The sequence below is a fragment of the Astatotilapia calliptera genome, chromosome 18 (assembly GCF_964374335.1).
Source record: "Astatotilapia calliptera chromosome 18, fAstCal68.1, whole genome shotgun sequence".
Lineage (NCBI taxonomy): Eukaryota > Metazoa > Chordata > Actinopteri > Cichliformes > Cichlidae > Astatotilapia > Astatotilapia calliptera.
In genome coordinates this window covers 235,080-258,817 of record NC_137439.1, presented here as the reverse complement: position 1 = coordinate 258,817, position 23,738 = coordinate 235,080, and the positions used below count along the sequence as shown (strand labels likewise).

The following is a 23,738-nucleotide window of genomic DNA, read 5'->3' as shown; positions in this document are numbered from 1 at the left end:
GGATTTCTGGATATCAGCCACCTCCTCTATCTGCCGGTGGTACATACCGTGCAGGGGCCTGTCCTTCCATGTCCTTCCTTCTATATATACATATACATATACATATATATATATATATATATATATATATATATATATATATATATATATATATATATATATCAAAGTCAAAAGTCAAAGTCAACTTTATTTGTCGATTCTGCCACATGTACAGGACATACAGAGAATAGAAATTGCGTTACTCTCAATCCCTAGATAAATAGCAAATGAACATTTAAATATATTTAAATATAAAAGTGATTAAAAATGCAAGTAAAATAATTAAAAAGTAAAAATTTAAATAAATACAATTTTACATATAACAAGAAAGCTATACAATATACAATATAATGGGTAAGTGACATTGAGTGTAAACCAGGCAGAGTAGTGCAAATAGGCAAATAGTGCAAATGGAGATTTAGTAATGTACGGTAAGAGATAGTATAACAACAAAGTCTTATGAGGTAATGGCAGTCCAATGCTCCACAAAGTGACTGGTAACTGGTGCAGGCCAGTGAGTGAGTCAGAGAGTGTGTGTGTGTGTGTGTGTGTGTGTGAGTGTGTGTGTGTGACAGAGTTCAGTGAGACCGTGGAGGAGAGAGGGGAGAGGGGGCAGAATCGGGAGGGAGTTAAGCTTCCTGACAGCCTGATGGATGAAGCTGTCCTTCAGTCTGCTGGTCCTGGCCTGGAGACTCCGCAGTCTCCTCCCTGACGGCAGCAGCTTGAAGAAGCTTTGCATTGGGTGCGTGGGATCAGCCGCCATGCAAAGGGCTTTTTTAGTGAGACGGGTGCTGTAAATGTCCTGGAGGGAGGGGAGAGAGACACCAATGATCCTCTCTGCAGCTCTCACTATGCGTTGGAGGGTTCTATGACAGGACGCATTGCAGGCTCCAAACCACACAGTGATGCAGCTCGACAGGATGCTCTCGATGGTGCCTCTGTAGAAAGTGTACATGATGGGGGCTGGTGCTCCTGCTCTTCTTAGTTTGCGGAGAAAGAAGAGACGCTGCTGTGATTTCTTGGCCAGTGCTGTGGTGTTGTACGTCCAGGAGAGATCCTCTGTGATGTGCACACCCAAGAACTTGGTGCTGCTCACTCTCTCCACAGTCAATGGTCAGAGGAGCATGTTGGGTGTGCACTCTCCTGAAGTCCACGACAATCTCCTTCGTCTTCTCCACATTCAGAGAGAGATTGTTGTCAGCACACCACGTGGCCAGGCGTCTCACCTCACTTCTGTAGTCGGTCTCATCCCTGTTGCTAATAAGACCCACCACCGTTGTGTCGTCCGCAAACTTGATGAAGAGGTTGGAGCTGTGTGATGGAGTGCAGTCATGGGTCAGCAGAGTGAAGAGGAGGGGGCTCAGCACACATCCCTGCGGGGCCCCCGTGTTTAAAATGATGGTGCTGGATGTGTTACTGCCGACCCGTACTGCTTGAGGTCTTCCGGTGAGGAAATCCAACAGCCAGTTGCACAGTGAGGTGTTGAGCCCCAGCTGGACCAGTTTTTGAGTGAGCTGTTGGGGGATTATAGTGTTGAATGCTGAACTGAAGTCTATGAACAGCATTCGAACATATGAGTCATTTTTGTCCAGGTGTGTGAGTGCCGAGTGGAGTGCAGTGGAGATGGCATCATCGGTTGAGCGATTGGGCCGATACGCAAACTGGAAGGGATCCAGGGAGGGGGGCAGGACAGTCTTGATGTGTTGCATGACTAGTCGTTCGAAGCACTTCATCAGGATGGGAGTAAGTGCAACAGGACGGTAGTCATTAAAGCAGGAGGGAGAACCGGAATGACTTACAAAAACACTGCAACTTGCAGGACGAAAAACACAAAAAAGTAGTTTGTTTGGGAGAGAGAGAAGCCACTGCGTGTGCACGCGCCGCCATGTTGGATCAATTATATTATATATATATATATATCCATCCATCCATCCATTCGCTTCCGCTTATCCTTTTCAGGGTCGCGGGGGGCGCTGGAGCCTATCCCAGCTGTCATAGGGCGAGAGGGGGGGTACACCCTGGACAGGTCGCCAGTCTGTCACAGGGCCAACACACAGGGACAGACAACCATTCACACTCACATTCACACCTAGTGACAATTTGGATTAATCAATTAACCTATCCCCACAAGCTGCATGTCTTTGGACGGTGGTAGGAAGCCGGAGTACCCGGAGAGAACCCACGCAAACACGGGGAGAACATGCAAACTCCACACAGAAAGACCTGATGGTGGAATTGAACTCAGGACCTTCTTGCTGTGCGGCAACAGTGCTAACCACCGTGCCACCGTGCTGCCCGTTAAAGTCAGTCATTCATATATATATATATATATATATACATATATATATATATATATATATACATATATATATATATATATATACATATATATATACATACATACATAGCAGCTGGATAGCGTAGTGGTTAAACTACACGCCTTTGGAACAGAGGATCGCAAGTTCGATTCCTGCCTGGGGGCGTCTGTATCCAGTAAGGGTCCTAAGGCTAGACCCCCTATGCTAAGCAAGCCTACCGCAGACATGAGCGAGACAGATAAATATGAAGGCATGCCGGCTCGGACGTCGCCCGGATCAACAAGGTCCGCGTCAGGTGTTGAGGAACCAGGGCACCCTGACGAAAAGTGGGCTACTGGAACAAGAAGGCATCGGTGGGCAAGGGACGAAAACAGGGCGTTGTTGGAATGCTACTACGCAAGTAACCCCGGCGGAAGGGGCTACATGAATAGGATGAGGGACCTATGGATTCTTCGATACCCAACATCCACAATGACGGCGAAACAACTAGTAGCTCAGTGTTCCAACATTCGAAAGAAGGGACTGCTCTCACAGCTAGAGATTGACGAGGTACAACACAAATGCTACGGCAAGGAGGAGTCAGGACGCCAGGTCAGGGGGGAGATATCATCACCCCCACCCGAGATTGGGTACATAGCCCCAAGTGCGATAGGAGAAGGATCGTTGAGTGCGAGAGGAACTGACCTGAAAAATAGGATCATGGCCAAGCTTGAAACCTGGATCCCCCGTAGCCGGTTACCAAGATTACGTGAAGTACCCTCAGAAGGTCTGCTAGATGATGTTAATGCAGCACTACGGGCAATACCTACAACCACGATTACCGACACTAACAAGCTGATCTACAATACGGCAGCAGTGATCAGTGAGATGCTTGGCTACAAGTTGAACAGCCACAAGGGGCAGTACCCTCCATGGAGAAGGAGGCTAGAGGGCAAGATCAAAGTAGCACGGAGGGAGGTTAGCCAACTAACGGAGTTGCAGAAAGGTGCGACAAATAAGGTGCATAAGAAATACAGCAAGCTGTCCATACCTGAGGCCTTGGAAACTGCCAAGCAAAGACTCACAGCCTTGGCCAGCCGCTTGAGGAGGTACACCAGAGAGATAGAAGGCAGGAGAATAAACCAGCTGTTCTCCACAGAACCAGCAAAGGTGTACTCTCAGTGGCAAGGGAACAATAAGAGAACAGCACCACCAAGGCTGGAGACGGAGCAATACTGGAAGAGCATATGGGAGAAGGATGCAACCCATAACGGCAATGCTCAGTGGCTAGTGGATCTGAGGGCAGACCACAGCGACCTCCCTGAACAGGGTCCAGTAACCATCACAGTGGCAGATATCCAAGAAAGGGTCTCCAGTATGAAGAGTTGGACAGCACCAGGGCCCGACATGGTTCACGCCTACTGGCTGAAGAAGCTGACTGCACTCCACGAGCGTCTGGCAGCACAAATGAACCAGCTGCTAGTTAACGAGAGACACCCGGAATGGCTAACTGAAGGCCGGACGGTCCTGATCCCCAAGGACCCAAAGAAGGGACCGGTCCCCTCCAACTACCGACCAATAACCTGCCTTAGTACTACATGGAAGCTCCTGTCAGGCATCATATCGGCTAAGATGAACAGGCACATGGGTCAATACATGAGCGGGACACAGAAAGGAATTGGCAAGAATACCAGAGGCGCAAAACACCAGCTACTGGTAGACAGAACAATCAGCCGAGACTGCAAGACCAGACTGACCAACCTGTGCACTTCCTGGATTGATTACAAGAAGGCCTATGACTCAATGCCCCACAGCTGGATACTGGAATGCCTAGAATTGTACAAGATCAATGGGACCCTAAGAGCCTTCATCAGGAACTCAATGGGGATGTGGCGTACAACACTAGAGGCCAACTCCAAGCCCATAGCACAAGTCACCATCAAGTGCGGGATCTACCAAGGAGATGCTCTGTCCCCACTGCTGTTCTGCATAGGCCTGAACCCCCTCAGTGAGATCATTAACAAGACTGGCTACGGATACCGACTACGGAACGGAGAAGTTGTCAGCCACCTCCTGTACATGGATGACATCAAGCTGTATGCCAAGAGTGAACGAGACATCGATTCACTGATCCACACTACCAGGCTATACAGCAATGACATTGGAATGTCGTTCGGACTGGAGAAGTGTAGTCGGATGGTAACAAAGAGAGGGAAGGTAGTCAGAACTGAGGGGATTGAACTACCAGAAGGCAACATTGCAGACATAGAGGACAGTTACAAGTACTTGGGGATCCCGCAGGCGAATGGGAACCATGAAGAGGCCGCAAGAAAAGCTGCAACCACCAAGTACCTGCAGAGGGTCAGGCAAGTCCTGAGGAGTCAGCTGAATGGTAAGAACAAGATCCGGGCCATCAACACGTACGCCCTGCCCGTGATCAGGTACCCTGCTGGGGTAATAGGCTGGCCAAAGGAGGAGATAGAAGCCACTGACATAAAGACAAGAAAGCTCCTTACCATGCATGGAGGGTTTCACCCCAAGTCCAGCACCCTGAGGCTGTACGCTAAGCGGAAGGAAGGGGGCCGGGGACTGGTGAGTGTCAGCACCACAGTCCAGGATGAGACAACGAACATCCAAGAATACATTGGGAAGATGGCCCCAACTGACCGAGTGCTCAGTGAATACCTCAGGCAGCAGAAACCCAAGAAAGAGGAGGGAGACGAGGAACCATCATGGAAGGACAGGCCCCTGCACGGTATGTACCACCGGCAGATAGAGGAGGTGGCTGATATCCAGAAATCCTACCAGTGGCTGGACAAAGCTGGACTGAAAGACAGCACAGAGGCACTAATCATGGGAGCACAAGAACAAGCTCTGAGCACAAGATCCATAGAGGCTGGGGTCTATCACACCAGGCAAGACCCCAGGTGCAGGCTGTGTAAAGATGCCCCAGAGACAATCCAGCACATAACAGCAGGGTGCAAGATGCTAGCAGGCAAGGCATACATGGAACGCCATAACCAAGTGGCCGGCATAGTGTACAGGAACATCTGTGCGGAGTATAACCTGGAAGTCCCGAGGTCAAAATGGGAGATGCCCCCAAGGGTGGTGGAGAATGACCGAGCTAAGATTCTGTGGGACTTCCAGATACAGACGGACAAAATGGTGGTGGCTAACCAACCGGACATAGTGGTGGTAGACAAACAGAAGAAGACGGCCGTAGTGATCGATGTAGCGGTTCCGAATGACAGCAATATCAGGAAGAAGGAACACGAGAAGCTGGAGAAATACCAAGGGCTCAGAGAAGAGCTCGAGAGGATGTGGAGGGTGAAGGTAACGGTGGTCCCCGTGGTAATCGGAGCACTAGGTGCGGTGACTCCCAAGATAGGCGAGTGGCTCCAGCAGATCCCGGGAACAACATCGGAGATCTCTGTCCAGAAGAGCGCAGTCCTGGGAACAGCTAAGATACTGCGCAGGACCCTCAAGCTCCCAGGCCTCTGGTAGAGGACCCGAGCTTGAAGGATAAAACCGCCCGCAGGGGCGTGCTGGGTGTTTATATATATATATATATATATATATATATATATATGACTGACTTTAATTATTACACATTTGCACATAAATAAGTGGCGTCATATTCAGTACTTTTGACAGTTCACTCTTCGGCCGCTCCATCTTATTGGGGAAATTACACATACATAAATGTAAATTTCAAAACTCAACCCCATCATTTAATTTGTTTTTGATTGAAATTGAATATTACTTAAACTCTCTTAAATTAACTTCAAATAAAAAAGGTTTATCATTGATTGAAATTCATTCAGAAATGTTTAACGAATGAGCTGTCACAACTTTCAAGTACAAAGTTGTTGTAGCACCCTCAAGGATTGACGTACACACGATGTAGTTATAAAACAGGGTTTATTCTGGTCTTGGCAACCTGTGAGAACTGCTCACGGACAAAACAATAAAACAAAAACATCACATCAAAATGCGCTCTTGTACGTAGTGCCAATCAATCAAAAATCCTTAATTACAGAAAATAAACATTTAAAATACACAAACCTCGTGAGCTGACATCCAGGAGGTACTAAATAGTCCTTTATGGCCTTATTGCCTTATCTTCCATCGTCTTTGTCAATTATTTCCACTCTTAAACGATATTTTCTCCATGTGTGGAGCTAACTGTGAGCTGCAGCATGCAGACACCATGTGCGCTAGCAAAAGAAAAGTGGCTGGGTGGAGACCCAAACAGCAAAGCTGTACCCTACACAGTTCACCACCAGAGGGCGTAAAGGAACAAAATCCAGACATACAGCTTAACAAATATCAAATGCAACAAACATCAAATGCAACAAATATCAAAATGCAACAAACATCAAATGCAACAAACATCAAATGCAAAAGACCGTTACAGTTGTTATGAAGTCTGTCACATTCCCCCCCTTTTTTCTTTTTTATCCTTTATTTATTTATCCTTCTTATTTCATTGTACTGTATATTGTTACTTTTATTTGCCTTGTATGTCTACTGTACAAACTGAACTGGAATGACTGACTGTTGGCTTTATAAGTTTAATAAAGTTTGGGAAAAAAAACAACCTCTGGCCGCTCCCTTCTGCCGTATTTTGCGGCAAAATTCTCTACACCCACCGCCGCGCTATGAATTGTGGGATATATGGGACCATGAAGCGTGCACCGGACCACGCTTGATATTTGGGGAAATCGACGGCGCATTTGGAGTATGCATTTGAAGTACACTTCGAATTGGGACAGCCGTCGTCGCGTGGCGGTGACGTAACCGCACTTAAAATGCGTACTTCCAGCGTGCAGACCCTGAATTGGGACACAGCCACAGTGTGCTGTACTCTGTTCCTGATGCTGATTCTGAGCACGCTCAGTGTTAGTGCATGAGGTTGATATGAAGGGGAGGAGCCTGGTGCTCCTAGCAGAGCTAGCATTGGTCAGCTGTACTGCAGGTGGTGGGAGGTGAGCTCTGATTGGCTGTTTGTAGCATAAAACAGGAAAAAGCTGAGGTGTTTGCAACAGTTTTCTTCTTCATGTCACAGGTGTGAACACTGCTCCTCCTCCTCCTCGCCGTGCGTTTCAGTCTCTTCTTTCTTTCATCTTTTGATTTGTTCTTTTCTCTCTGGTTTCATTGCTTTCTCTCCTTCTCTTCGTGTCCTCAGTGTTGCTCCTCCTCCTCGCCAACACCGCTCGCTCACAATGGCCGACTGGACCGACTGTCTGAATTTCGGCATCTCCATTGCCAAACAGGCCAGTAAGGTAAGTGACACAGCAGCCAATCACAACACAGCACTGAGGTCACAGGTCATGGTGTGGCGTTTTTAATTGTAACAGGTGCTTCTGGTGTGAATCCTGATTGGACGGCTGCTCAGTCAGCTACAGGTGATGATGACACTGCGGTTCAGCAAGCGGTCAGGTTTCCTAGGAACATTCAGGAATGTCACGGAGCAGAGTTTACACACACAGGCGCGCACACAGACACGTGCATGAACGGACACGCGCGCACACAAACGTTTGTGTGCCTTTACCTGCGTCTTTGCTACCAGGTGGTGCTGACAGCGTTCCAACAGGAGAAGGAAGTGAAGCTCAAAAGCTCTCCGGCTGACCTGGTGACAGAAACGGACCAACGAGTTGAGACGATCATCTTATCTGCCATCAGGAGCCAGTATCCTCAGCACAGGTTCTATTGAGTTCTACTGTCACACTGTCTTTATTTTGCTTCATTGTGTCACAGTCGACTAATGAATCCAGCATGAACTCTGGGGAGGGACCCGTTACACAAACTGGATTCAGATTGGACGCCCAGGTTGTAAACTGTTTTAAAGTCTGCCTAGTGACGGCGGGCAGGAAGTTAGCAGGTAGATAATATTACACCTGTGACCTCAGGTTCATCGGGGAGGAGTCTGTGGCTGCAGGTGAGCGTGTAGAGCTGACCGATCTCCCCACCTGGATCATTGACCCTATTGATGGGACCGTGAACTTTGTCCACAGGTGAGTGGCTCCGCCCACATTATGAACTCGCACACATACGGTGTCCCCAGTTTAAAACCCCACAAAGGTTTGAGAACCTGAAAACATGAAGTCTTAGGACCGTCGTTGCCCTCGGAGAACGCGAGGTAACAGAGGTTAGAGCAGTGCTTCCCAAGGCCCCCCTTTATTTTAAATTCTTACACCCCCCCCGCTTTGGGAAGCACTGCGCTGACAGATCCTTTGCTGTCTTTCATCAGGTTCCCGTTTGTTGCCATCTCCATCGCCTTCACTGTCAACAAGCAGGTAGGCTGAGCCATCGGTCTCCGGGGTCGGGGGTCAGAGTGGTCCGACTGACTCGTACTGCTGTTCTCAGACGGAGTTCGGGATCGTGTACAGCTGTGTTGATGACAAACTGTTCCACGCTCAAAGAGGAAGAGGGGCATTCCTGAACGGAGAGCCACTGCACGTCTCTGGACAGGAAGGTGACATCACACAGGACACCATGCTTGTGTGGCGTGCATTTAAGGTGGATCCGGCTTCACGCTGACCTTTGTCTCAATCAGATATCAGCCAGTGTGTGGTGGTGACAGAGATTGGGGCAGAGCGTGATGACCTTGCGTTGTCCACCATGACATCCAACATCTTCAGACTGCTGAAGCTTCCTGTGCACGGGTAAGGCCCTGCCCCCGGGCCCCCCTGCCCCCCCTGGCCCTGCTTTTTGAGCATGCTCAGTGCACCTGCATTGACTCTGAGGTTTGAATCCTGATTTTCTTTCTTCTTAATTTCATTGGTGTGCTGTATAAATAAAGTTTGAATCAGAACACCAATGAAATTAAGAAGAAAGAAAATCAGGATTCAGAGCGCTTCATTGATCACTGATTGGATCCATCACAGAGCAGCTCGAAGTGCAGCAATAGCTGAGAGGTCAGAGGTCGGTCTCGGGGTTGGTGTGGTGTTCAGGTCCAACCGACCTTCCTGTGGGCTTCACACCCAAAGCTTTCTTAAAAGATGTGAAGGTCACATGACCTTTGCATGCTCTCTGACCTGTTGGCACACATGTACCGACCTACTTTCCTCTTTGAACGAGCCTGGAAGAGACCACAGCTCTTTCTGCATTTTGAACTTTTTTGTTTTTTCGCGTTTGTGTTGACGTGTTGTTGCTTGCGTGTTTCAGAGTGCGTGCACTGGGCACAGCAGCGGTTGACATGTGTCAGGTGGCGACAGGCGGTGCCGACGCCTACTATCACATCGGGATGCACTGCTGGGACATCGCTGCCTCCGCCATCATTGTCCGGGAAGCTGGAGGAGTTGTCAAAGATACAGACGGTCTGTATCTGCCGCATGATGTCGTGTCACCTTTTTTAGCTGCGAGGCGTCGTCTAATTGGTCCGTGTGTCCTCAGGCTCAGAGTTTGACATGATGTCCCGAAGAGTCATCGCCGCCAGTTCCGCCGCCGTAGCCAGTCGCATTGCTCAGGTGATCCGGCCGTTCCCCTGTAGCCGTGACGATGATGACCAACACAGGTGTGTGTGTGTGGGGCAACCGGTGTGACCAGACTGTAGGTCAGCTGACAGGAAGTGTGCTGCTGCAGACGATAACGTATTGAAAGCGATTAGTGACACTTCTGTGATCAATGAACCAATAAAAATCTGCGTGCAAACGTTCCTGTTCTTGATTGGTGAGCTTAAACCTTCTGAACACACGACTGATTTAGACTAAACAAGTGTGAGCTCTCAGATGACCGTGGTGATGTCAGACTTGCTCAGGCCGATCATCAGACGGAAGGCGGAGCTTAAGACGGAAGGCGAAAGCCGTTGTTAACAGGAAGTTTTTATTGAAAGTGTGTTTAGCAAACTGATATGCCAGTGCTGAAATCAGCACAATGAAATCTCCGTGGAAAGCACATCGCTGTGAGTTGCTGAGGGTAATTCTGCAGCGTCATGTCGGAACACCTCACCCACATCAGGCAACATCTTCCCTGGGAATGTGATCCAGCTGTTCACATCCTGTGTGCCACAGAAGCGTGAGGAGAACCCCGCTGTTATGCTGCAGCGTCTCCGCCTTCCCCTCGCCAGTTTAAAGCCTGCTTCATCTGTGACGGTGTATTCATGGGGCCTTTCCAGGTTTCTCTAAAACAGACGCGCAGTAGTTTCCTGTAGGTGACACAGAGACTTTACAGTAGAGGCACTCCAGATTTATGTACATTACAATAATGTTTACAGTTCAGTAAAAGCAGCAGAGGCTGCAGTAACAGGACAGACATGGATTACAATAGCTGACTAAATATCATCAGTGATGATTGTTCTTGGTCTTCTTCATTCCCCTCCTCTTCCTCCTGTGCCTCGCTGTCTGTCCACTGTAGATGCACCTGTGCGCTCTGAACTGGCTCTTATCCTGATCACCTGTTGCTGTGGGTAACAAACAAATACGCTTCATTCACTGTTTGTTTCACAGTTTAAGCAGGATGCCTGTAATCACCTTCATCACCACCAGCATCATTGTTATCACCTCCACCAATCAGGCTTGAAAATGCTGAGCGATGCTAGGGAGTTAACCTTCTTGATACTGGTTCAGAGTCGGCCATTAAAGTGGCGAACTGTGTCTGACGTGGAGCGATACGGTCGAGGATGGAACCTGTCTCTCTTCCACAGCATGTCTTTATCCTGTCTTCCTTCTCTCACCCCAACCAATCACAGCAGATGGCCCCGCCCCTCCCTGAACCGGAGGTTTCGTCCTGTTTAAGGGAGTTTTTCCTTCCCACTGTCGCCAAAGTGCTTGCTCACAGGGGGTGATATGATTGTTGGGTTTTTCTCTGTATGTATTATTCTAGGGTCTACCTTACAATATAAAGCACCTTGAGGTGACTGCTGTTGTGATTTGGCGCTGTGTAAATAAAACTGAATTAAATGGAAAATCCTGATTCACACAGATGTGTAGTTGTGAATGGGAGAAGGCGTTTCACAGCTCTCAGTGCCAGACATGGGTACTCCTTTGAGACAGGACTCCAGCCCAGGTCCAGTTTGCCCCACTGCAACTTTAGAGTGCTGTCGGTGGAAACTTCCCGAAGCTGGGATTCCAGATGTGAGGGCAAAGCAACATCATTTTCCGTGGTATTCACAGAAAATGGGTCCATAAATCCACACATGCCCTTCTCAGGGATCATCAAATGACTCTGTCAGTTGTGAAAGGTGCTGACAGGCTGAGTCACTGACCTTCACCTGAGGGGAGTTTTCTGAGGTGTGGGACAAAAGTGGAAAGATGTCCATCGTTTTCTCCTGGGCCCTCTTAGTCCACAAAGCAAGTTTCTCTCTTGAAGTGAGATGTTCAGCAGTGAGAAAACGTCACAGAGGTAGACAAGCTCAGCTGTGACCTTTGAGTTGGCATGATAATGTCTAAGAGGAGACTCCTTTCTTCTTTGTTTTCTTTTCTTTTCTCCGTGTGATAAGAGAAGACCTCGTTCCTCAGTTCAAACAAACACTTGAGGACCAGTCCTGTCCCATCTCACCTCACTGTGGTAGAGCAGCTGGACATGATCTGCTTCCATGTCCTCACAAAACATCTGGAGTTCACAGCATTGTTTTCAATGAAGTTGATTGTTTTCACTTCCATCATCTCGTGGAACTCTGGTCACATCGTTTCTAGCTTCTGGTGCACGATCAAGAATCAGCATAATGACGCCCTGACAGCTGCCAGTCATTGAAGCTGCAGCATCACTGCACACCAGTTCTGCCAGTCCAGGTCATTCTCAGTGAAACATCCTGAGTGTTGGTAGCTCTCCAAAACAGCCAGTCTTCATGCAAACTGCTGTCCCAGCAATAACGAACAGAAACCAGTGTCAGGTGGCAATGGTGACATCAGTGGACTCGCCTAGTTGCAAAGAGACAAATGGACTCTTTTTATTCTTCCCAGAAACCGATGCTGTATGTCTCAGGCCCTGTCTGTGATACGGCAGCTCAGTGTCGTTTGTCACTTTCATCTTCATCGTTTGTTTTAAGAACTTCTCCATATCTAACTGTAAATGGCAGACAGCGTCTTCTTCTGCTTGCTTATTGAGCTGATTAAACACCTCTCACCAAGCAGTGGGGAGCTGTATTGTAACTGAGATTTTCATGGGTGAGAGTAGTCCCCGGTGTCTTTGATTAGTAACTTATGATATCACGCGGTCCACAGGTGTAAAACTAAACTCACGGTGTGGCTGGCGGCATATCCATGGTTAAGAATCACTGCCCTGCACCATTTACTGATCACAAAGTTATATCAATTAAAATAAACATATCCACCATCTCTGAACCTGCTACTAACTCTGGTTACTGGAAACCCAATAGCTCACTATTAAACAATAATCAGTTTCAGACAGAAATAAAAGACTTGATCTCCACGTTCTGGACAAAAGATACTGATTTTAGAAGGAACTGATAACTTTGTAAATTTGAAACATGGTTGTTAAAAAGTTCAAGGAAAGCCTAAGAGGCTAATATTGTAGCAAATATTTTCACTATTTCCAATAAAAGACCAGAAACTTTATTAGAGGAAGAAGAAATGGAATTGGCAAATCTTCAAGTTAAATTAGACGACCTGTCAGAAAGCGATGGGAGCTTTGAAGATGAATCTTCTCAAAAATAACAAATCACCAGGAACAGACGGTCTATCTGCAGTTTTATCAGGTTTTTGCTGCTGAGCTGGGCCCGCGTTGGGACTGCCCTCTCTCATTCGCAAACCCAATAAAGATCGTTTACTTCGAGATAATTGGCGCCTATTTGTCTGCTTAGTAATGATTACAAGACGTTTGCTCTAATTTTAGCAAAGAGGCTCAAAATGGTCCCGAGCTCCCTCATAGATGAACACAATCAGGTTTGTGGCTAACAGACATAACCAACAATATCAGATCAGTGCTGGACATTTTAGACTACTGTCAACTTTTTGATGACAATGGAGTCGTGTTATTTTAGGTTTTTGTGAAACACCAGTTCACAGTCCTGACATAAACTTGGCTTTGGAAGTGACTTCATCCGCAGAGAGACTACAGAAACGCTAACAGCTCAGTGACACTAGCTGGTGGAACCTGTCCTAGATCTGATCTGTCGACAGGCATCAGGCAAGGATGGCCTGTTTCTCCGTACCTCTTTTTACTAGTCGCCCAACTCTTAGCAGACCATATTAGATCCAGTAAAATTCAATGTATTTCTCTGCTGGACAGAAGTCTGATCATCACTCAGCTGGGTGGTGGTACTACCCTAACCCTTATTCTGAAGAACAAAAACCAAATGTTGCAGCTCTGGAGTCAGTGAAAGCGTTCTCTGGAGCTTCTGGCTTAGATCTGAATATTAACAAGTGTGAACAAAGTGCTGAAGTCTTTATTTTGGAAGGACATCTTACAGAAAACTACAGATCTACAAAAGAAGCCTGACACAGTAAATATAACTGACCTGATTATGGCCAAGTTTTATATACATAAGTGTACATTCAGAGGCACTAACCCTGCATTATGTTCTCTAAAGATGAATTCAAACAGCACATTCAGTGTGTTCAACCATCACAAAACCTGAAGGCAATTAAAGCTGTAGAAGCCTCTTTCTCTAGTCTGTTATCGCCCCCTAGTGCGAAACAACCCTGCTGTAAACTGCTCTTTGCATAGAATTATTTTATTTTACTTGTTTATGTTTGTCTTTTTTCCTCCACTACAACATTCATGAGTGTGATCACGAAGAGCGTTACTTTACATCATTCCCTTACCTTTATTTCTCATATCAGTGTCATATCATCTTTAATGTCACCTGCCTGGAGCTGGACTCTCTCAGGGTGGTGTCGGAGAGGTGGATGCTGTCCAAGATAAAGGTGATGCTGGCGAATACCTCCCACACACTCCATGACATGCTGGTCAGCCACAGGAGCACGCTCACTGAGATACCCATAATGCACCATGGAATGACACAGGAAGTCGTTCCTGCCCATGGCCATCTCCCTGTGCAACTCCTCCATCTAACACACTGTGAACACTGCAATAGTTACAGCCTTTTCCACACGCTCTTTTCTATTTTACTGTAATATTCCTGTCAGTGTTCTTGATGCTTATTTATAATCACCTCTGTCAATCCTTGATGTACTGAACCCTCTCCTGTACTCACTCTACACCTACGACTGCACAGCCACTAACAACTCCAACATCATTGTGAAGTTTGCGGACGACACTACAGTGGTGGGTCTTATCACCAACGGTGATGAGACGGCTTACAGGGAGGAGGTCAGCGCCCTGACCCACTGGTGTCAAGACAACCATCTCACCCTCAACGTCGCAAAGACAAAGGAGTTGATAGTGGACTTCCGGAGGTGCAGAGAAGTACACACCCCCATCACCATCAGCGGCACTGCTGTGGAGAGAGTGAGCAGCTTCCGGTTCCTTGGAGTACATCTGGCTGAAGATCTCACGTGGTCAGTACACACAAACAAAACAGTGAAGAAGGCGCAGCAGCGCCTCTTCTTTCTCAGGAGACTGAAAAGATTCGGCATGAGCCCCCGCATCCTCAGGACCTTCTATCACTGTGCCATTGAGAGCATCCTCACTGGATGCATCACCACCTGGTATGGCAACAGCACCGCCTACAACCGCAAAGCTCTCCAGCGAGTAGTGCGGTGCTCTGAACGGATAATTGGAGGTGAGCTTCCCTCCCTCCAAGACATCTACAGGAAGCGGTGCCTGAGGAAAGCGGGGAGGATCATCAAGGACTCCAGTCACCCCAGCATAAACTGTTCAGACTGCTTCCATCAGGAAGGAGGTTCTGCAGCATCCGGTCCCGTACCAGCAGACTGAGAGACAGCTTCTTCCACCAGGCCATCAGACTGCTGAACACGTCATAGACACCTCAGCTTCACTACTGGAACTTCAACATTATGCACTCCATACTGTACAGTAATGCCACTGTTTTGCACATATTCAACTCTGTATATTTTATTTTATATATTTTATTTATTGTTTACTCTATTTAATTTGTAAAATATGTGTACACACGCACACACACACACACATTTAATATTAACATTTAGTAATGCATATACTATTATATATTGTACATATATTTATTACTCTCAGATGTAGCCATTCTTATATTTGCTTGTTCTTACGTTATTGTATTTTGCACACCTCTGTTGCTTGTGAAGCTCGCACACAAGAATTTCACTTGCATGTACTGTACCAATGTACCTGCACATGTGATGTGACAATAAAAGTGATTTGATTTGTTATTTATTATTGAGTGATTTGTATATATTGTGCTTTTTCTTAAATCTGTAACATATTGTATTGTTAAATAGTCTGTTTCTGTTACTGTACTGGAGCAACTGTAAACCACATCGTTTCCTGAGGGATTAACAAAGTATGCTGATTGTGATTCTAACATTGCTTATCTGGATATGTACAAGATCTTTGATCTGTAATGTTCTGTGTTTGAAATAAAGTACAGAGCTACGGCTGTGCAGGTACCGTAAAAGTACCAGGTACTATGACCTAATGCAAAACCCTGAAAACCACGCCAGTAGGTAGTAGTAGGCTTTAGTGGTGTATTTGTGTGGATGCCTCAAAGGCACACTGTTGAGTTCCTGTTTCTCTTTATTCTTTATCCTTTATTATTCTAGTTGCTCCGTTTCTTTGCCGCTTAACTACTCCCTCAGTTTTCAGTCGATTTTCACCATTCAAACTTTAAACTGTTCTGCTATTTCTGCTTTCCACTGCTATATGTTTTGGTGATGATAACTTTTATACTTTTTGAGATATTCAGCTTTTTATGCCATTTTTTGGCCCATTTTGCTGACAGGTACCACATTATCAGTGTGATCACTAGTTTTGCTGCTGAGTTGTGTTTTAGCTCAGTGAGATGAGCAGCCGTTCTCAGAGTAGGAGGCGCGGGTTCGAATCCCGCTTATGGCAACATTTTCTTCAGTTAACACTTCAACTTTTTAAACTTTTCCACACAAATTTCAGCTTTTTCACCTCTTTTCAGCACAATTTTCAGGTTCCTTATCTCTTTGTTGCTGAACATTCAGCATTTTCACCTCTTTTCTGCGCATTTAGCTTCTTCTGCACAGTGCACGTTTTTTTCCTCTCATCATATCTTTGTTTGGGACCAGAACTGGTTTGGCGCAGTGGGATGCGCAGCTGCTGTGAGATCTGGTGGCAAGGGTTCGAGCACTACATGGGACAGATGCTGGACATCTCCCCTGCTTGCATGTAATCTGCTTTCTTGACAGTCTTCAGTGTAGTCTTTCAAATAAAGCAGAGTTCAGCTTCTACACCTGTTTTCAACAGATAGCTGTCCTGCTGTTTTCAGATTCCACTACACGGCGTTCACACTGCATTTTCGCAGGAAATGCAACCTTTTCTAGTGTTGTTGTTGTGACAGTCAATGTCCAGTAGGAGGCGGCAGCGCTCAGTCGTAGAACGTAGAAGAAGAAACCCGAAAGTGGAGCTGCTAACCCGTTACGGATTACCTTCAGACCGACCTCGAGAGCCTCAGGTGCGTTTTCAGGGTTCGCGCTGTTCCTCTTTACTTGTTTTCGAAACGTCTCGTTGATCCGCCGCCTTACTTCCGGTTTTGGAATTTGTGGCGGGAATCAGCGGCGTAGTACTTCCGTTCAGAAATCAGCTGATTTCATACGGCGCGGCAGTGCCGGTGGGCACGCGCACGGAAAGGTGTCGGCGCGCTTGACACTTCGTCACGTGCCACCAGGTAACGCTCATTGATAATCAGTATATACTCGGTTAGTGACCGTAAACTCGATGAGAGGACGCGCTGAGACAGCCACTTAGCGGTCACCTGTGGCCAATTCAGGACCCGCTGTGATAGGTCAGGATTGGTGTTACTGGATTATCGATCCATCACCTCCCAGATTGATGTTATTGATTACTGATGTGGTTCTTATGATGAGGACTCTGGGCATTCCTGGTTCATTCCAGAAGTCCCTCATGTCTCCTATTCCTTGACCTCGATGAAAACGTCACTGAGGTCAAAGGTGAGAAGGAGAACTGCTGAGGACTCAGGAAAAGGGAAGAGGCGTGCACTTAGAACCGGAACAACCTTACACTTTTTTTTTTAAACTTTATTTAACAAACAATGAGTATACAACATACGAACAGATGAAGTATACAAAACAACAGAACATGAACACACAAAGCCAGGGGTAAAGAAAAAGGTAACAATTATAAGAATACACGCAAAAATTCACATACATATATTGTTTTGAGCCTTTTTGTTGGTGGAGTCTGATATTGATTGTATGTACATTTCCACATCCTTAAAATAATGACAGAAATATGGTGTTTTAGTAGTAAACTTACATTTATGGATAAAAAATTTAGCTAAAAGTATTAACAAATTTATCAGGAAAAAACATTTATCATACTTCTTGGGGAACTTAAAGAAACATGAACAACCTTACACTGGTGTCTCTTTAACAGGAAGTCTGGCGTGTTGAAACTACAATGTGCAGAAGACGAACTACAAAAGGCTGGTCTAGCTTCACCACAGTGTGTGTTCTTGTTTTATGGAGGTCATAGAAACGATAACAGTCTGTAAAGCATATCTTTCTGGTGTTTTAAAGGAGGAGGAACATTTTCTGCAATACTGCTAAAATGATGATATTACTAAAACTTGTGTCCCAAAACTCTTCATCAGTGTCACGCTGAGCGTTCAGAGGCAAGCCCACTTATTGGTCCTCAGTAACTGTTTCCATGAAACAGCAGAAATGAAGTGAACTCAGCTTCTGTTTCTCAGCGGTGCTGTAATCTGTAGTGGAATACATTTTTAAAGTAACCTTCCCAACACTGGACATTACTAACGATCACTGATCATACAAGCACACTTTGATCAGTTCGTATAGATCATAATGTTGCGCTCATACAGCGTTCTGTGTTCTTCATGTGACGCTCAGGGTTCAGCTGTGAGTTTCACTGCTGCTGATTAAAGCTATAAATAAATATATATACAGGTTCTGAATGAAAACAAAAAACACTTAGAATTTACATGATCTGCTCCGCTTTGGTTACTGCGATTATGTTTTCATGAATGGTCGGATGGATAACGAATTATGGGACGCCATTTTCTCCTCCCTTTTCATAAAGACGGTCCAGTGTCTCCTCTGCTAAAGGAGGTCATAAAGGAAGCATTGAAGCTGCTTCCCCTAGTGTACGGACAACTGAAGCGTATGTCAGTGAGGAACCTTCCTGATCAAAGTGGAATATTGGAACACACCTCACGCAGTCTTTCCTCTTTCCACAGGAAGTTCCTCCTCCAACATGGCTGACCCCTGGCAGAACGCCATGGACCACGCTGTCGCCGTGGCACGAAAAGCTGGAGAGGTCAGTCGTCATCTTCCTTTTTCTTTCCCACCTGAGACTCACCTGTCAGGGCCTACAGGTGATTTCATTATGAAACAGAGGAGTCTCAGGAAGTTCATTCTTTTCACCTGAACGTCACTCGCCCATGTGACCTTCAGGGTCAGCTGACGACTGCTTGACAGTGAGCCGCACGGCCGTCACGACTGCAGAATCCGCTTCCTGCCATTTCTTCACTTACTGAGCACGCTCCAAAACAGAGGGGGTGGAGTCACTTTCTTCTTCTCTGAAACGTTCTGAGCGCAAAGAGGAAACAAAGGCTTTTATCTTGAAATCTCAGGTTAACCCCAGATGACAGACTTAGTAACTGAAACTATTGGCTGATCAGCTTCTGATTGATAAGCTATCAGTGCATTGATCAGGAGTAAATATTGATCAGTTATTGGTGCATTGATCAGGTGGTGTGTGACGCTCTGCGTGGTGACAGGGCAGTGATGACGAAGAGTTCGGTGGTGGATTTAGTGACGCAGACCGACCAGAAGGTGGAGCAGCTCATCATCCAGTCAGTGAAGGAAAAGTTCCCCACCCACAGGTATGAAGCTCCACCCCCTCTGTGCATGTCCAGTCGGATTATTGATCATCAGTTTACAAAGATAAGCGTTATGATCAGATCCAGATGTTCAGGGATCCAGCTGTGTGCTGCTGAGGAGTAGCAGAGATGACCTGCTGGAACATCTCTGGCTGCCGTCTCGTGGCTCTTCCTCGTTCAGCGTGTAACGGCTTCACCTGTTCTGTGCGATTCAGGTTCATAGGGGAGGAGTCAGTGGCTGCAGGTGAGCCCTGCGTCCTCTCTGACTCGCCCACCTGGATCATCGACCCCATCGATGGCACGACCAACTTCGTTCACGCGTGAGTTTGCACTCTCTGACATCATCATTGCAGCTTCTTTGTTTCCTGTGGGCGCTCAGAGATAGTGCTGGGCCATACTGTTCACGGTAGCACCGGTGTAATGTTGGGCAACGATAGGAAAATGAAAGATGGCGATAGAATATGGGTAAAATGCGCATGCGCAGTGCCTTTGTTTTCATACGCACATGCCGGTGTCGTGCCAAACTCGGTATCCCCGACAGAATTTGTTTCCCCTGCGTCGGGAGCACACGCTGGACTGTCCAAATCACGGACAAACAGTATCCCACATTGTTGATTTTGTTGATACTCCTGACATTTTTGAGATCTTAGCTCTTTATACAACGAAGTTATAGTGGGACACAAATAATATCAGGCTGATCCTGCCACAATTTGTTCCCCCTGTGTAAATCACGGACAAACAGTCTCCCACATTGCTGATTTTTCGTTCACAAACACTTCTTATTATGACGCATTACTCCTGAAACTTTGGAGGATTTATCTCTTTATATAGTGAAGTTACAGGAGAATAAAAATAGTTATCAGCCAAAATGTTAATGGTTTATTAAAATAATCCCATCTGATACCCCGTGAGCAATAAATATATCATTTTCTGTTGTAACCCTCAAACTGAATGGTAATGTAACGATGCTAATTTTTCACAAAATGAAAACATCAGTACTTCCTGCTCCCAGCACAGGGGAAACAAATTCTGTCGGGGACACCTACTTTGGCACAACAACGGCTATCGTAGGCGGAGCCTCGCGGAGTGATACGTGCTGTGCTTCAGCATAATGTTACCGTGTTGTGTGTGTTTAACCTCTTTTTAAGTTTTGTGGATGTTATACATGGTTATGCTGAGGATGTGTCGGCCAGTTTCCACTGGAAATGCCTTTTGGTTAAACTGTCAGCGAGGAGTTTGCACTGTTACATTTTATATAACTTTAATGCAGATAAAACAGCTGCTTGTTGAAGTGAAAATACATTGATGGGTTTTTGCACTAATAAAGTTGTGGAGTTGTAAAGCATTTTGTCTCGTGTCAGTTATATCGTTATCACAAATTTTCAAATGTATATGGTGATAAATATTTTTGGCCATATCGCCCTGCTCTACTCAGAGAGTGAGGCGGGGTCTACGGCTCTTCTGATCGATTACCTCCAGATCTGAGGTTTATTTGGTCCAACTGACTCAGAGGGAATCGATCAGAGAGTCACTGAGAGATCGATGAAGGATGATCAATGTTCAGCTCGAGCCGTCCCTCAGCGGGTAGAACAATGATGTGATCATCATGAACGTTAGGATGAACCTTTACTTTGAAGCAGATGACTTCCTGTTTGGCTTGGTGTTCGGCACACTGAATCAGCTCATTTAAAACGCTGATGGGCACTGGTTACCGTGGTGACCTAACAGGTAAACAGACCTGCTCTGCAGGAACACGTATGACGGTGCCAACACGTTAACTTCCTGTGTCTGTTTCTCCTTCACAGGTTTCCTTTTGTTGCCATTTCCATCGGATTCGCCATCAACAAACAGGTCTGAGCCCACATCAGCACCATCCTCCTGACCTTTGACATCAGCAGCGACATCACAGGGCTGCAGCCCTGACTTTAGTAGTCGATTAATCAGATAAGAAATCCTTCTGTCTTATTAATGAGCAGCAATAAATACTGAAAAGTGAAAACGGGGCCGCTAACCCCACGCAGATTTTTCTATGCGTTTGCACCTTTCGTCCACACGTAAACGGCGTTTTCGGTCACTGAAAACGGAGATTTTTAAAAACTCAGATTTTGCGTTTACATGTGGACGAGGAACACGGAGAAAACGCAGCGTCAAAGGTGTGCGCCTCGTTTGACATCACACTGTGCGCCATGTTTTTGTGAAATGAATTTCTACAATGGCAGACTTGGACAAAATACTGTTAATTTTACTGTCTGCAGAGTTTACATGCTTACAAACAGTTACTGTCCCTCCACACATAGGACTCAGTTCTGCTTCTATGCCCCGACTTTGTTTACTCTTTCCCACCCAGGCTTCTGATTGGTCAACATTCCTACACGGTTAGGAATATATCGCCAACTGCTGCTTTGGCATGTTCCTAGCAGCGTTTTCCTTCATTTTTGCGTTTGTGGAAGGGATTTAAAAAAAGAAAACAGAAAATCTCCGTTTTCAAAAATCCCCGTGTACGTGCAGACGTAGCCTCAGGTGAGCCTCGGTTACTTGAGCCCGGGTCTCATCCCTCTGGTGGAAACTTTTCAGAGTGGCGCCATTTCTGGTTTTATCTTTCTTCAGTTGAGCTTCGCCCTGGCTCACAGGCGCAGCATCACCACTGTCTGCTTCACCTGGGAGTGTTTCCTTGGGTGGAGAGGTGGCGTGGCTGTTCCCACACACGCGTTAGCAAGCGATGGTGCTCCACCTGCTGCAGCATATAAAATGACCAAAAGAGTAAACGCGGCACCTCACCTGCTCCTGACTAGGTGAGGTGCTCAGCATCTGTTACCATGGCGATTTGGCAGCTAAAAAGAGAAAATCAGAATCAGCATACTTTATTAATCCCTCAGGTAATGTGGGTTACAGCTGCTCCAGTACAGAAACTGCTACAGATTTAAGAAATAGCCCTAATATATAGAAATCCCTCAATAATAAATATCAAGGATTAACAGCAACATCAGAGTAGAAAGAGCGTGTGCAAAAGGCTGTAACTACTGCAGTGTTTACAGTGTGTTAGATGGAGTTGTACAGGCAGATGAGTGTGGTGCATTATGGGTAATCTCAGCTTCTCACGGAGCGTGCTCCTGTAGGTAGCACGTCATGGAGTGGGTGGGAGGTATTATCCATCATTGTCTTTGCCTCTCTGACACCACCCTAACGAGTCCAGCTCCATCCCCACAACATTACTGGCCTTGCGATCAGTTTACTGAGCCTGCTGGCAAAACGTCAGCGCTCTCTAAACACTAACAGGTAGCTTCAGGTGTTCAAGCCACCTGAGGATGAGCATGAACGACCTCACCTGTTGACCTCACAGCGGCCTCTACTCTTCTTCCCCTCCCTCAGGTGGAGTTTGGCGTTGTCTTCAGCTGTGTGGAGGACAAGATGTTCACGGCGAGGCGGGGAAAGGGAGCATTCTGTAATGGCGAGCCGCTGCAGGTGTCCCGGCAGGAAGGTCAGCGCTCAGCGAATCGATAACCAATAAATCAGTGACATCACTTATGCGGGCGGTCGATCACCTGTTTGTTTATCTGTGTGTGATGTCATCAGCCGTGGAACAGGCGATGGTGGCCACGGAGTTTGGATCGGACAGAGACGCCGACGTTGTTGATAAAATCTTCCAAAGCCTCCGAAACATCCTCTGCCTCCCCGTTCACGGGTAAGGCTGCCGCCACGTTGACATCACTGCACGCTTGTTTTCCCATAGCTGACGTGTCCATCCGTCTCAGGGTGCGCGGGGCGGGTTCCGCTGCCATCAACATGTGTCTGGTGGCGTCGGGCTGTGTGGAGGCGTACTACGAGATCGGGATCCACGTTTGGGACGTGGCTGCCGCGTCGTTGATCGTGTCCGAGGCTGGCGGCGTGCTGATGGACGTCGATGGTAAGCTAACCCATCAACATCACATTTCCCTGCTCAGGTGTTTCCAGCTAACGGTGTCTCCGTGTTCAGGTGGCGACGTGGACCTGATGTCCAGGAGGATCATCGCCGCTAACAGCAAAACAATCACAGAGCGACTCGTCAAAGCGATCGTCCCCTTCAGTCTGCCCAGAGACGACGCCACACCACCGAAGAAGAGCTAAACACACACTGACAGGTGTGAGGAGCACACCTTCCTGTTTGGAAAGTTTAAATAAAAGTTTTCTATGAAAGCACCCGCGTGTTTGTGTGACTGACGGCAGGTCACCATTGTTAAGGTTCAAAATACTGGGGATGGAGACAAGAGAAAAAACCACAATAACAACACTGGTCCGGCCGGGTTGAGTCAAACGATGATTTTAATGAACACACGCGGGAGATGGACACTGTATGCAGACAGCCTCAGATCTCAAAATGGTGGAGCATTAATCAAACTCTTATAGCCTCTGGTGCCTCCACCTTATCATAAAAGCCTAAACATTCACATGCTTTTCTCTCACACGGCGCCTAAGCTACGACCTTGGCTCCCCGTTTATCTGCTCCTGCTGAGATG

The 23,738-nt window shown here is 46.7% G+C and overlaps 2 protein-coding genes across 6 annotated transcripts; both read left to right on the top strand.

Moving 5' to 3' along the window:
* The first annotated feature begins 7,373 nt into the window (after window positions 1–7,373).
* LOC113010533 (inositol monophosphatase 1-like) lies at window positions 7,374–9,996 on the top strand. The gene is made up of 9 exons (XM_026149633.2): window positions 7,374–7,434; window positions 7,525–7,621; window positions 7,909–8,042; window positions 8,249–8,353; window positions 8,590–8,635; window positions 8,706–8,814; window positions 8,896–9,004; window positions 9,507–9,658; window positions 9,735–9,996. Exons 2-9 carry the CDS (start codon window positions 7,562–7,564, stop codon window positions 9,881–9,883), a joined length of 864 nt encoding a protein of 287 aa, XP_026005418.1. The 5' UTR covers window positions 7,374–7,434; window positions 7,525–7,561; the 3' UTR covers window positions 9,884–9,996.
* A 6,739-nt stretch (window positions 9,997–16,735) lies between these two features.
* LOC113011191 (inositol monophosphatase 1-like) lies at window positions 16,736–23,421 on the top strand. 5 transcript variants are annotated; one of them, XM_080292337.1, is made up of 10 exons: window positions 16,965–17,052; window positions 17,781–17,849; window positions 18,601–18,680; window positions 19,115–19,248; window positions 19,461–19,565; window positions 21,051–21,096; window positions 22,615–22,723; window positions 22,819–22,927; window positions 22,998–23,149; window positions 23,219–23,421. In XM_080292337.1, exons 3-10 carry the CDS (start codon window positions 18,618–18,620, stop codon window positions 23,347–23,349), a joined length of 849 nt encoding a protein of 282 aa, XP_080148463.1. In that variant the 5' UTR covers window positions 16,965–17,052; window positions 17,781–17,849; window positions 18,601–18,617; the 3' UTR covers window positions 23,350–23,421. The 5 variants fall into 5 exon arrangements, with proteins under 5 accessions (XP_026006405.1, XP_026006408.1, XP_080148463.1 ...); XM_026150621.2 differs by lacking the exon at window positions 16,965–17,052 and adding an exon at window positions 17,430–17,515; XM_026150620.2 differs by lacking the exons at window positions 16,965–17,052; window positions 17,781–17,849 and adding an exon at window positions 16,736–16,839.
* Window positions 23,422–23,738: the final 317 nt, after the last annotated feature.

What these genes read in the sequence shown, in the direction of transcription:
- LOC113011191 (XM_026150620.2), top strand. Translation starts at nt 18,618, where the DNA reads ATGGCTGACCCCTGGCAGAACGCCATGGACCACGCTGTCGCCGTGGCA. An exon ending in GAAAAGTTCCCCACCCACAG is followed by an intron (nt 19,249 to 19,460) that starts GTATGAAGCTCC and finishes TGTGCGATTCAG; the next exon opens with GTTCATAGGGGAGGAGTCAG. An exon ending in ACGACCAACTTCGTTCACGC is followed by an intron (nt 19,566 to 21,050) that starts GTGAGTTTGCAC and finishes TCTCCTTCACAG; the next exon opens with GTTTCCTTTTGTTGCCATTT.
- LOC113010533 (XM_026149633.2), top strand. Translation starts at nt 7,562, where the DNA reads ATGGCCGACTGGACCGACTGTCTGAATTTCGGCATCTCCATTGCCAAA. An exon ending in ACCGTGAACTTTGTCCACAG is followed by an intron (nt 8,354 to 8,589) that starts GTGAGTGGCTCC and finishes GTCTTTCATCAG; the next exon opens with GTTCCCGTTTGTTGCCATCT. An exon ending in GCACGTCTCTGGACAGGAAG is followed by an intron (nt 8,815 to 8,895) that starts GTGACATCACAC and finishes TGTCTCAATCAG; the next exon opens with ATATCAGCCAGTGTGTGGTG.